Below are 13,413 nucleotides of genomic sequence, written 5' to 3'. Positions count from 1 at the left end.
TGGATGTAGCTTTGGGAAGAGATTTGTAAATGTATACAATAAATTGTATATTTATAATACATATCCTATGTCATACTATGCATTTCTTCCCTCTTCTTGATCGTGGTTTGGAAATGATTCTAAGTTTCCAGCTTCAAAAAACACCTCACTCAAACACACCCCAGTCGTCTCCATTGCCACCAACATAAGCAATTGGTTGTAGACCACCGAATTCCCGCGCGACTTCAACACATGACGTCCACAGTATACTCATTCTCTTCTTTAGAGCATAGAGGCTGCTGTAACTTTGGCATTTGGCGTGTGAGATAGGATAAGTATTATAGATATTTTTAAAATTTACCATTTTTTAACTGATCCAATCTCACACAATGCATTTAATCCACGATTGAAAGGTGGCTAGGCTGTACAAACACCTCAATTTTGAGACGTGCACAAGGAAGCTGGCGTTTGTCACATCGTTTGGGGTCAAGACCGAACTCGTGTATGCGTTGCTTCTTAAAGAACCTTTATACTACTTGTACGTACTTAACATGGTTTCGGGAAGCGCTCATGTGGTATGTGTCTTCACACAGGATGTTGATTAACTGAAAGAAGGCGTAGCTTTGTACGAGTGGATGCCTTTTCAGCCACGACTTATAAACCTGTCCTGTGTGTGAGAAAGTGGATCATCCCTTCTCCCTGTAGTAACGGCTCTACATGACAGTCCTCACATATACCCCCGGCGGACTTAAGGTGGGCCAGCTTGGCATCTCTTTTGAAGCTTTGTCAAAGCTATCAACCACAACCTGGTGAATGGGTATGCTCCCGGCTACTTAAGATGGAATCATCTGTAGTACGGCCCATGAAGTTCTCTAAGACTGTCCCCCACATACGCTTCAAGGCGGAGCAACATGGCATCTCTTTTTTGCTTTGTTTGTTTCAACCACGACTGTAGTTATTGAGTGTGTTATAGCGAGAAGTGGAACATCGACAACACCAGTACAGGTCGTTGAAACAGCTACCGAGACTAACATGTTACTAGACAGAGGTTAGCAGGTAGAGGTTCGGGACACTGTTTTCACAAACCGCCACGCCTTGTGGCGACTTCCGTGTATACGACATAACATATCTACATCAATACTTCGGCCTCCTTGAAGAACACATGATCTGCGGGTACTCTATTGAATCTAGTGTTAAGGTGTTACAATGGTCGGAGATTGAATATCCTGGGATTTGAAATAACCTTTGAAAGCCTTCATCTTGTGATCATAAAGTGCCTTTGTGATGGTATGATGCGCATCTGTGATGGTTCTTGCCTCCCTTCGGGAATATCCCTCAGCTTTTAGAGATTTTGGGAGATGTGCCAGACGCAGAGATGAAGCGTGTCAAGTGATGGATATAGCTCTTTTGAATGTGGCTAAAGTAGTAGATCTGGTCGTAGCTGGTGTCTTCGATCTGCGACACTTACGAGGATGGTGAACCAACTTCTCACTGGCCAAAAGGGTACGACTAAAAGTAGTCGAAGCTCATTAGTAACCACTATCTTCTGCAGTACTTGAGGTAGAAGGCCTCTCGGAGGATATACATGTATGTGTTATGACTTTCCCACGTGATGGCTAGCGCATCGTGATCCCATGCCTGTGGGTACCATGTCGGCAACCGTTTGTGGAATCGGATTTCGGACAGATCAACTTCTGCGGTTTGGTGGAGTTGGCAAATCCAGTGAAAGTCTCCGGGTGTAGTTGCCACTTCATCGGAGGTCGTTGTTCGCAGAAGTGATGAAGAATCGGATCCTTTGGAAAAATGATGTTACTCCAGTAGTTGCACGATGTGGAAGGAGGAGAATGGACCACATGTAAACCATGTTGCTCTAGCGCAGCGGTCATGTATAACATAGATGATTGTATACGGTGATGTATAATAAAGGAGGAAATAGATCCTGATTGATCCCTCTGATCAGAATGTTCTCTCTAGAACGAATAATGTCGATCCTGTTCCTGGCTATTGTTGTGATGATGATCCTCAGAAGTTGATCGACGATCCCTTTACAGGCATTTGATGTCGATCCTACCGGGAGGGGTATGTGGATCTCAACCCTGACAGCACCAGTGATCCTATGGCCATGGGACAGCGGCATGTCGATCCTACCGGGAGGGGTATATGGATCTCAACCCTGACAGCACAAGTGATCCTATGGCCATGGGAGAGTGGCATGTCGATCCTACCGGGAGGGGTATTTGGATCTCAACCCTGACAGCACCAGTGATCCTATAGCCATGGGAGAGTGGCATATCGATCACGTAAAGAGGTATGTCAATCCCATGAAAGGGTATGTTGATAGCGATCCTGGCTGTGCCTGTGATCGTCTGACTGGTAGAGGGGATGGCGATCCCTAGGAATGGTATGTTTATTCCTTGAAGAGGTGTTTAAATGTAAATCTGTCGATCGTAGAGTGGTGATGTTGATCCCCTGGAGGTGTATGTTGATCCCTTGGAAAAGGTTGTCTTTCAATATACTCCAATGAATGTAGAAGGATGGAACGTCGATCCCGATATCGGCTATATCGGCTACAATCCTCTGACGAACATGGACGAGAACGCGTTCGTACAGTAGACTGTCCATGTCCGTCGCACATAGAAGGGAATATCAATCCCTTTCAACTCTTCTGCATCCACCAATCGCTCCGGCGAACGTCCATTCGGTGTACGCTTAATACAATCAAGATTCGGGCGACTTTTTACAGAGCACACACCAAAAATAATTCTCTTCAAATCCAAAAACGTCTCCACACCAAGGCGATAAAAAAAGAGAAGAGCAAGCCTGGGAGGTCGTGTGATCAAGTTGCACGGTGATCAGAGCGTGCACAGTCCATTGTTAGCAGCACGTGATTGCTGGGACGTGTTTAGTTGCAGTGCTTTTTGAAGCTGTAAATTGGTTTTGGATCGTTTCCACACCCGGATCGTAGAAGAAGGATGAAATACATAGCGTGAGATAGAATAAGTTCTAAAACTCTGAAATATTGAGGAAATACGTTTTTTTCTCTTCCAGAAAAATACGTCTCCACTCTAGAGCCATGAGAAAGAGAATGAGAAGGGAGAAATGCAAAGTGTGTGATAGGATCAGTTTTAAAGCATCCAACACTATCGCATGAAACACAAGGTAATGCAATATGTAATGCAGGATAAGGTGAAATATTTCCGAAACTCAACAACGATGACGATAATAATGAAATTCAAAAACGTAACACTAATCATGAAAGCCACTTCGTCTTTGTCGACCCTGTCATCAGTGAAATACAAGTCATCTTTAAAGTGCCTTAAAGTAGTTGAATAACACGGAGGTGGATATTTTTAAATTCAAAATTAGGAATGGCAACTGAAAAAAATTGCAGCATCCCTTGGGCTGAAGATCGACATCTGAGCAGGTCTAGACTGTAAAACCATAAATTGACATAACTCAAGCTACTAATTACTAATCAAGCAGCTTACAAACAACTATGCAATGTACATGTATCTAGGTATATTTCGGTCAGTTCTATATGAAATATAAGTGGACAAAAAGTGTAAATAAACAAGATAATTCGGTATTTGCAAGTGTTACAAAAACATGATAAACTAACTATGAATTTCAAAATAAAACATAATATAAACCCGAGGAATGTCGATGAGTATGATAATGATGGTAAGGAAATGAAATTGAAGTAAAAAAAGAATATACATTGGGCATGTGATAAAACATAGCATGAATCGTTATCAGACTAGACAATGTGTGGACACTCAGTTACTTCAGTTATATGACATCAGCCTGTAAATAATCAAGTCTTTGCAAGACAATCCAGTGGTTGATATTATGAGCAATGATCCCTGCCATCAGGGTACAATGACACACGGTCAGCCAACACACCTGACCACCCAATTCATCACTTTTTATAACTACATAGGCTGTAGTGAGCCACTTCTAACCCGGAATCTAAACAGGAGGTATGGAACCTAGCAGGTACTTACACAGTACGTTGAGGTAGAAATCTCCCCAGATGTAGCCGTGCTTGTTGGTGACGTTACACTGTATCACCATGGCATCTTCCTTGGTGACATTCACCAACATAACATCATCAAACGCGATTCTCTTGAACCGATTATCCATGTTGGCATCTGGAACAGGGCATCATTTGGACATTGTTTCACAATAGAGTCAATAACCACACCAAAGCTATGTTCACACCTCGTAGCAGGGGCTTGATGACATTTATCCATTCCCCTCCATAGCCGACCAAACTGTATGCAAAGCATTGACCAAACTGTGTGCAAAGCATTGACCAAACTGTGTGCAAAGCAGAATGACAATTAATCCAGTGTTGCTACAAGTAGGACAGATGTAAGGGTTACAGAGAAACCACCCACAAATACATGTTGTGGATTCTCACCTCCCAGGCGTACAGTGTTGATATACCAATTCAGTGAAGGCTTTGGCATTCCATCGGCCAGGCACTTGAAGCGAGCAGTCTCTCCAATACCCGACACCACATCTCTGGGCTTCTCAATCCAGTAGGGACGGGCTGCCAAAATTATAAATAAACATGACAAAGTATTAAATTAAGGTGGGGTGTCTATCAAATCCGGCAAGAGCAATGCCAGGGTGAACTGTGTAGTGTGAACAAGTCTAATTCATGGTGGAACTTACCAGGGTATACCATTTTGAATACATTTGGCATCTACAGATTCATTTTATTGAATTGTCAGACAGTGAGATTACTAATACAACATACACATGTGAAAGATGGAAGACACCATTTGTCACAAAATGATGAAGTTAGCTCATACGGATCTTTCAGCTACCGGAAAAATGTCTCAAACAAATGTGTGACTTACATTTAACTATATAAGCCCCATTCACATGGACACTTTTACTTATGTGAGTATATATACTTACATAAGTAAATTTACTTATGGTGGCATGTGAACGCATTGGCTTACGTGAGTAAATATACTCCAGGGGTAAGGAGACATGAGTACAAGTATATTTGCTACACCTATTCACCTATTAACTCATAAGTATAAATGATCCTGGAGTATTTCTGGTCATGTGAACAGATTCCCTATTTGCTTACATAAGCCTATTAAATCCAAGACACTGATATCAGGAAAATACGGCTGTAGTTCCTTGCAAAGAACATAACATGTTCATAAAATGTTTCGCGTGTCATGCGAAAGTTATCGATCCACAGTTTATCATCAAATGATCGTTTGACGACATTGTTCCACGAGTGTTGAGAACGTTCTCTCTTCCATAGTTCTCTTTCCTGGCATAATCCTAAGACTATTCCCATACTAAGAAAGTATGAAAAGTCTCTCTTTTGCCTCTGGTTGACTATCTTCGACAAAAACATGGCCTCAAATGATAAAAGTCCACAATTTGTTTATGAAATGATGTTTACTTCTGCCTTGCATAAACTTCATGTGAACGCAATGTAAATATACTTTTGCTTACATGAGTAAATTTGCTTACATGAGTAAATTTTGTCCATGTGAATGGGGCTTTAGTCGCCCTGCATATTGAAAGTCCAGGAGAAACGCGTCACTTCATTTAAGTATCTCACCCTGCTTATAAAATGTCTGGGACAAATGTGTGACTTACATTCAACTATGTCGCCCTGCATATTGAGTCCGGGAAAGTCCGGGAGAAATGCGTCACTTCATTCAAGTATCTCACCCTGCTTATAAAATGTCTGGGACAAATGTGTGACTTACACTCGAGTACCTCGCCCTGCTTATAGGAAGTCTGGGACACATGGTTTACTTACACTCCACTCTCACGGTGATGGTTCTCTGAACTCTCTGAGGGGACAGAGCATTTGTTGCCCAACACATGTATTCTCCTCCATCAGAAAACTCCAACCTTGAAAACACAAGTTCCTGCCCAAAGCTACTCTGCTTGGCGTAGTCGGGCAAAGGTTTGCCATCAGGGCGCACCCAGTGCACGTCTGGTGTGGGACTGAAATAGCAATAATCAGTAACAATACTCCTCCAATACTACTGTGTGTAAACACTCACCTTTATCATGTTGATAATATCAATTCAACCATACTGATGAATTTGTTGAAATGCGCGTACAACATCATCTCATGTTAACATGTGTGACATGGCACATGTATCATCAAATAACGGCCGTGACTAACTAGAACTCGCCATGCTCACTGAAGTTACAGACACGTAACTGAATGAAACTGAAACAAAACTTGTATAAATTGGTGTTTTCAAGTACTTGAACAAACAGAAGCAGCCCCTTCAGCGACAGTTGATCAAAGCCTCTGAAGTCATAAAATACCACCATAAGCTGCCAGTCCAAACAACATTACTTCCAGTCCTTGACCCTAATCAAGACAACGTCCTCAGATTGTAGAGATTGTACAAAGTAAAGCGCAACAGTAACTGGCAATGTTTCGCTATTACCTGAAAGATGACCTTGACCTTTGATAGACTTTCATGTAGTAGGACTTGTAAAGACACATGCAAATGTATAACCTCAGGGCTCAGAAACTGACAACTGTGTTTTACAAAAACCTGACCTTGACCGTGGACCTATTTTCACCAAAACATTTTCAAATCATGTTTAAAGCCACACTCAAGGCCTTTTCAAGAGAAGACATACACCAAGTTTTTTTTCTACATGCATGAATGTATTTTGTACATGACACTCATTTCACTAGTGATTGTTGGCTCATGGGGGACTGTTGAAACATGGTTGAGGCCTGACTTACTTTCCAGCAAATATACACTTGATCCTGAATTCATCCCCGCGTAATCCGAAATGGTCAGTCGGGGAAGCCCACATGTAGGTCACTGGTCTCTGAACTTCTGAAGCTGCAAACCAAACATTACAAAGATAAGAATGACTAAGCCCTCACACCATGTACACTGGACACAGGAAATCAAGGTTATATCATTCATGAAATCACCAGAGATGTGAAACTACTTACATCCCCGTGGTGTAATAAACTGGCGCGCTCCCTGCGTGGTTTTACGCACAATTCTATTCATGGCCGTACAGGCATAGGCTTTTCCATCTTGACTGTCAATAGCCTTGACATTGGTGATACGCAGACGAGCTAAAACATAGGAAATATACCGAAATGTATTTTGGGGTAAAAATATTTTTTATACTTATTCTAACTCTTACTTATTGCTTATCTCTACTCATTTCCAAAAGGTAGTGGACACCCCCTGAACTGTGTACCTGGCGAACAGAGAACATGGACTTTCAGTGGTTGGTTATGGAACATTAAGCAGACATCAATAAGTCTATGTGAATACTGGGTGAGTTTTCTGGTAGTAAGGCCTATCTTTTATGCATAGTTAATTGTGCCACCACTATGGGTCCAAACTTGTGAATTCCATATTCAATCTCCAGAAACAGCCTTCCATAATCGTAAGGATAGAACTGTTTCCATGAAGCACTAATGTAGATGCTATGATTCTCACTAAATGTGGGTTTGAGGCCGAAGGGGGGAGGGGGCTAGCCCCGCCGCTCTGTAGGCTCTGAGGATTACTACTCTCATCCAGAAGTAAATAGTGGTTCTGATTATTTCTGTGGTATTATTTGTAGATATTCCTTCTGAAACTTTGTCGAGTGGAACTTGATCTGTTTAGGTAGATGCATACTGGACGTATGAACTTTTCTTCAAACAGTAATACTGTCAACAAACACACAGAACAGCACAGCCCAGGATTTAGCTTACCATGTCACGATAAGCTGAAACTGACAGATAACACCAATGATACTAAATGAACAGTAAACTAGGAAACAAAGCAATGAAAAGCCACTTGACAGAGCCGATGGTCAGCCAGGCCACAGTCAGCAACCCAGGTACCTTTACTCTAGCAGTCAGAAGCCACTGAAATGGAATCTTTCCCATTTCGCGGTCACTTATCACAAGGATGGATTTTTTTGTTCCTTCTCTATGTCCATTGATGTTTGAATGTCTGTCCACACAATACTCACACTCATGATCCATGGTGACTCTGGCATCGAAGTTGATGGGTGTTAAGCCGCCATACTGCTCCTTGATGACCCAGTACACCTCCGGAGGGGGAATACTCTCTGGGGCCACGCAGTTCAAGGTCAGAGATTCCCCCAAATATGGTGAGAATGTCATGTCTGCTTCCACACCAAACTCTTTCAGCTTTGCTTCACGCAGGTTGATGTTTATGGTTGCTGACTTGCCATAATCATTTTCAGCAAAACACTGGAAAATCCCCTCATCTTTGTCCTCTGGTCTGTTGATGACGATGGTTCCAACATTGGCAAGCTGGACCATTCGGTCATCATTACCACTTGGGTTGAAATCAATTCCATTCTTTTGCCATGTGTACCTGGTAAAAACAGATTAAATATTGGGATCCTCTTTTACATAACTACTGTAGTTATCAATGGTTACATCAGTTTGTCATGATCACACGATGTTACTTAACATTGACCATTAAAATCACTAATCAAAATAGGATTCGTTGTAGCTATTGCATTGCAATATACACTGTAACACATTATTTATTCAAATTTTGTATTTTTATAACCATCTGACAAAAAAGAGGAATTCATTTGACTCGTCTTCTACTCTAATGTGTGGTGGTTCTCCAAGCATAACAGAGTTTCTGTGACTGACTTCAATTGCTGATGGATTATTTGGAAGGAAAATTCAAAAAGTCATATCTTGACATGTAACACTTTGGTTAAACCTGTGAGTACTAATGCTGACAGGAATAGGGATTGTAATCGTGGTGCAAAGGTTCTGGCATTCCACCACGTGGCTACCAGATCCAGACAAGGCAAAAGAACGTTATTCTCCACAGACAGCCTAGTGAGTCCACTTGGCCAGCTGAACCTGACAAGGTTGAGGAACGGAACTCTCCACAGACAGCCTAGTGAGTCAACTTGGCCAGCTGTACCTGACAAGGTTGAGGAACGTAACTCTCCACAGACAGCTGAACCTGACAAGGTTGAGGAACGGAACTCTCCACAGACAGCCTAGTGAGTCCACTTGGCCAGCTGAACCTGACAAGGTTGAGGAACGTAACTCTCCACAGACAGCCTAGTGAGTCAACTTGGCCAGCTGAACCTGACAAGGCTGAGGAACGTAACTCTCCTCAGACAGCCTGGTGAGTCCACTTGGCCAGCTGTACCTGACAAGGTTGAGGAACGTAACTCTCCACAGACAGCCTAGTGAGTCCACTTGGCCAGCTGAACCTGACAAGGTTGAGGAACGTAACTCTCCTCAGACAGCCTAGTGAGTCAACTTGGCCAGCTGTACCTGACAAGGTTGAGGAACGTAACTCTCCACAGACAGCCTAGTGAGTCCACTTGGCCAGCTGAACCTGACAAGGTTGCGGAACGTAACTCTCCACAGACAGCGTAGTGAGTCCACTTGGCCAGCTATACCTGACAAGGCTGAGGAACGTAACTCTCCTCAGACAGCCTAGTGAGTCAACTTGGCCAGCTGTACCTGACAAGGTTGAGGAACGTAACTCTCCACAGACAGCCTAGTGAGTCCACTTGGCCAGCTGTACCTGACAAGGCTGAGGAACGTAACTCTCCGCAGACAGCGTAGTGAGTCCACTTGGCCAGCTGAACCTAACAAAGTTGAGGAACGTAACTCTCCACAGACAGCGTAGTGAGACCACTTGGCCAGCTGAACCTGATACATGGTGGAAGATTCATCATATATCAAAGGGCAATAATATATATATTTGTGTTTCTTGTTACCAAACCGAGCTTAATCACGATGAAAATGTGTGCAGCTTATGGCTATTTCTGACATAGTTTACAAGACTATACACACGGTAATCTTTATCTCAACATGTCCAATGCCCAGTAGAACAGGAAATGGATTTGAAATGGTGTGTGTGTGTTTGTGTTTGTGTTTGCGTTTGCGTTTGTGTTTGTGTGTGTGTTTGTGTTTGTGGGTGTGCGTGTGCATGTGTGTGTGTGTGTCCTAAGTACATGAACACAGCACATGAGTGTTGTACCTGGGGTTGGGTATGCCTTCAGCAACACATGGCATCTCCACAGTTTCCCCGGCTTTGAAGAACACATCATATCTTGGCTGAATGTAGACTCCTGGTGGCCGTGTTACTGAAACAAATAAACATATCTCCATGTCAACTGATATATCTTCTTCAGTCAAATACACTAAGAATACCCACTAATCACGCTAAAGTGGTGCATAACTTGATGATGCGATTCCGCTATATTTTCAAATTACACTTGTCAATATTGACTTGACAAAAATTTATGACAAAAACTTATAGTGTCAGCATATTTTCAGCATGTTCATATTTGTAGGATAAATAGATGCTCCATGCCATAGAAAGGCTGCATATAGTCGACAGCCACTCACTAACAATGAGAACATCAGCACCCTGAAAGGCTCCACAATTAGCGTAAGTCAAATGTTTAATGCATTTTCTACTTTGACATGCACATGATCAGTGATCAAAAATGTAGTATATGATAGTTAACCTTCAATATACTCAAATTCAGAGATATTTACAAATAAGATTATGTATACTTTCAGTTTTACCAAGAATCATCAATCTCTCACATACCTGCAAGACTTATGACAGTATGTCGAGAGTCTTCATCGGGGGATGTCTTTAATTATTTCACAAAGTTGTAGACAAACATACACAAGATGGAATTCGTAGACTTTGCTGAAATCACATTACCTGTATTAAAGTACCATTCATTCTGGAACATGTGAGTTCTCCCAAAATATATTTTTTCAAGGGCAAAAAGGGGTGTTCATGTTGTTTTTACAATTTCTCTTCCACAAACCAGTTAACATGACTAACTTAAATCTAGCATGTGCTAGTAGCTATTGCCTCAAATTAACATTTTCAGACTAGACTATGTTTCTCGAATTGTTGAACCATGTCAACCATTCACAGTTTTCGTGAATATAGATCTGTACTGTCAACCATTAGACTTGCAACATCCCGAGTCTCACCTGCCAGTATTCCGGTGCAGCACAGCATGCATGCCAGCAGCACAACTCTCCTCATTGTTACTTGTGACAAGGTCGCTGGAAGGTAATCAGAAACATACACCATCGTGGATATGGTGAAATGACGACAAGGCTTTGGATATGGTGAGATGATGACAAGGCTTTGGATATGGTGAGATGATGACAAGTCAGTGGGTATCCTGAGATGACGACAAGGCTTTGGATATGGTGAGATGATGACAATGCTTTGGATATGGTGAGATGATGACAAGTCAATGGGTATCCTGAGATGACGACAAGGCTTTGGATATGGTGAGATGATGACAAGTCAGTGGGTATCCTGAGATGACGACAAGGCTTTGGATATGGTGAGATGATGACAATGCTTTGGATATGGTGAGATGATGACAAGTCAATGGGTATCCTGAGATGACGACAAGGCTTTGGATATGGTGAGATGATGACAAGTCAGTGGGTATCCTGAGATGACGACAAGGCTTTGGATATGGTGAGATGATGACAATGCTTTGGATATGGTGAGATGATGACAAGTCAGTGGGTATCCTGAGATGACGACAAGGCTTTGGATATGGTGAGATGATGACAATGCTTTGGATATGGTGAGATGATGACAAGTCAGTGGGCATAGTGAAATGATGACTTGCCAGAGGCATGGTGAGATGATGACATGGCAGTGGGCATAGTGAGATGATGACATGGCAGAGGGCATGGTGAGATGATGACATGGCAGAGGCATGGTGAGATGATGACATGGCAGTGGGCATAGTGAGATGATGACATGGCAGTGGCATGGTGAGATAATGACATGGCAGAGGCATGGTGAGATGATGACATGGCAGTGGGCATAGTGAGATGATGACATGGCAGTGGCATGGTGAGATAATGACATGGCAGAGGCATGGTGAGATGATGACAAGGCAGTTGGCATGGTGAGATAATGACATGGCAGAGGCATGGTGAGATGATGACAAGGCAGTTGGCATAGTGAGATAATGACATGGCAGAGGGCATAGTGAGATGATGATATGGCAGAGGGCACGGTGAGATGATGACAAGGCAGTGGGCATGGTGAGATGATGACATGGCAGAGGGGATGGTGAGATGATGACATGGCAGAGGCATGGTGAGATGATGACATGACAGTGGGCATAGTGAGATGATGACATGACAGAGGCATGGTGAGATGATGACATGGCAGAGGCATGGTGAGATGATGACATGGCAGAGGGCATGGTAAGATGATGACAAGGCAGTTGGTATGGTGAGATAATGACAAGGCAGTTGGCATAATGAGATAATGACTTGGCAGTGAGCATAGTGAGATAATGACATGGCAGAGGGCATAGTGAGATGTTAACATGACAGAGGGCACGGTGAGATGATGACATGACAGAGGCATGGTGTGATAATGACATGGCAGAGGCATGGTGAGATGATGACATGGCAGAGGCATGGTGAGATGATGACATGGCAGTGGGCATAGTGAGATGATGACATGGCAGTGGCATGGTGAGATAATGACATGGCAGAGGCATGGTGAGATGATGACATGGCAGTGGGCATAGTGAGATGATGACATGGCAGTGGCATGGTGAGATAATGACATGGCAGAGGCATGGTGAGATGATGACAAGGCAGTTGGCATGGTGAGATAATGACATGGCAGAGGCATGGTGAGATGATGACAAGGCAGTGAGCATAGTGAGATAATGACATGGCAGAGGGCATAGTGAGATGATGACATGGCAGAGGGCACGGTGAGATGATGACAAGGCAGTGGGCATGGTGAGATGATGACATGGCAGAGGGGATGGCGAGATGATGACATGACAGAGGGCATAGTGAGATGTTAACATGACAGAGGCATGGTGAGATGATGACATGACAGAGGCATGGTGTGATAATGACATGGCAGAGGCATGGTGAGATGATGACATGGCAGAGGCATGGTGAGATGATGACATGGCAGTGGGCATAGTGAGATGATGACATGACAGAGGCATGGTGAGATGATGACATGGCAGAGGGCATGGTAAGATGATGACAAGGCAGTTGGTATGGTGAGATGATGACATGGCAGAGGGCATAATGAGATAATGACTTGGCAGAGGGCATGATGAGATGATGACATGGCAGAGGGCATGGTAAGATGATGACAAGGCAGTTGGTATGGTGAGATGATGACATGGCAGAGGGCATAATGAGATAATGACTTGGCAGAGGGCATAATGAGATGATGACATGGCAGAGGGCATGGTAAGATGATGACAAGGCAGTTGGTATGGTGAGATAATGACAAGGCAGTTGGCATAATGAGATAATGACTTGGCAGTGAGCATAGTGAGATGTTAACATGACAGAGGCATGGTGAGATGATGACATGGCAGAGGCATGGTGTGATAATGACATGGCAGAGG

The 13,413-nt window shown here is 43.1% G+C and overlaps 1 protein-coding gene across 1 annotated transcript; it reads right to left on the bottom strand.

Moving 5' to 3' along the window:
- Positions 1–3,948: 3,948 nt before the first annotated feature.
- On the bottom strand, positions 3,949–11,050 carry LOC139446156 (neuroglian-like). The gene is made up of 8 exons (XM_071227455.1): positions 10,979–11,050; positions 9,999–10,104; positions 7,978–8,348; positions 6,956–7,084; positions 6,737–6,839; positions 5,780–5,970; positions 4,403–4,534; positions 3,949–4,130 (listed from the first exon to the last, which is right to left on the bottom strand). The coding sequence occupies exons 1-8, from the start codon at positions 11,031–11,033 to the stop codon at positions 3,949–3,951; spliced, it is 1,269 nt and encodes a 422-aa protein (XP_071083556.1). The 5' UTR covers positions 11,034–11,050.
- Between the last annotated feature and the right edge of the window lie 2,363 nt (positions 11,051–13,413).

This window comes from Haliotis cracherodii, unplaced genomic scaffold, assembly GCF_022045235.1.
Source record: "Haliotis cracherodii isolate W230 unplaced genomic scaffold, xgHalCrac1.p SCAF_6, whole genome shotgun sequence".
NCBI classification, from domain to species: domain Eukaryota; kingdom Metazoa; phylum Mollusca; class Gastropoda; order Lepetellida; family Haliotidae; genus Haliotis; species Haliotis cracherodii.
This window is presented reverse-complemented; position numbering and strand designations above follow the sequence as displayed.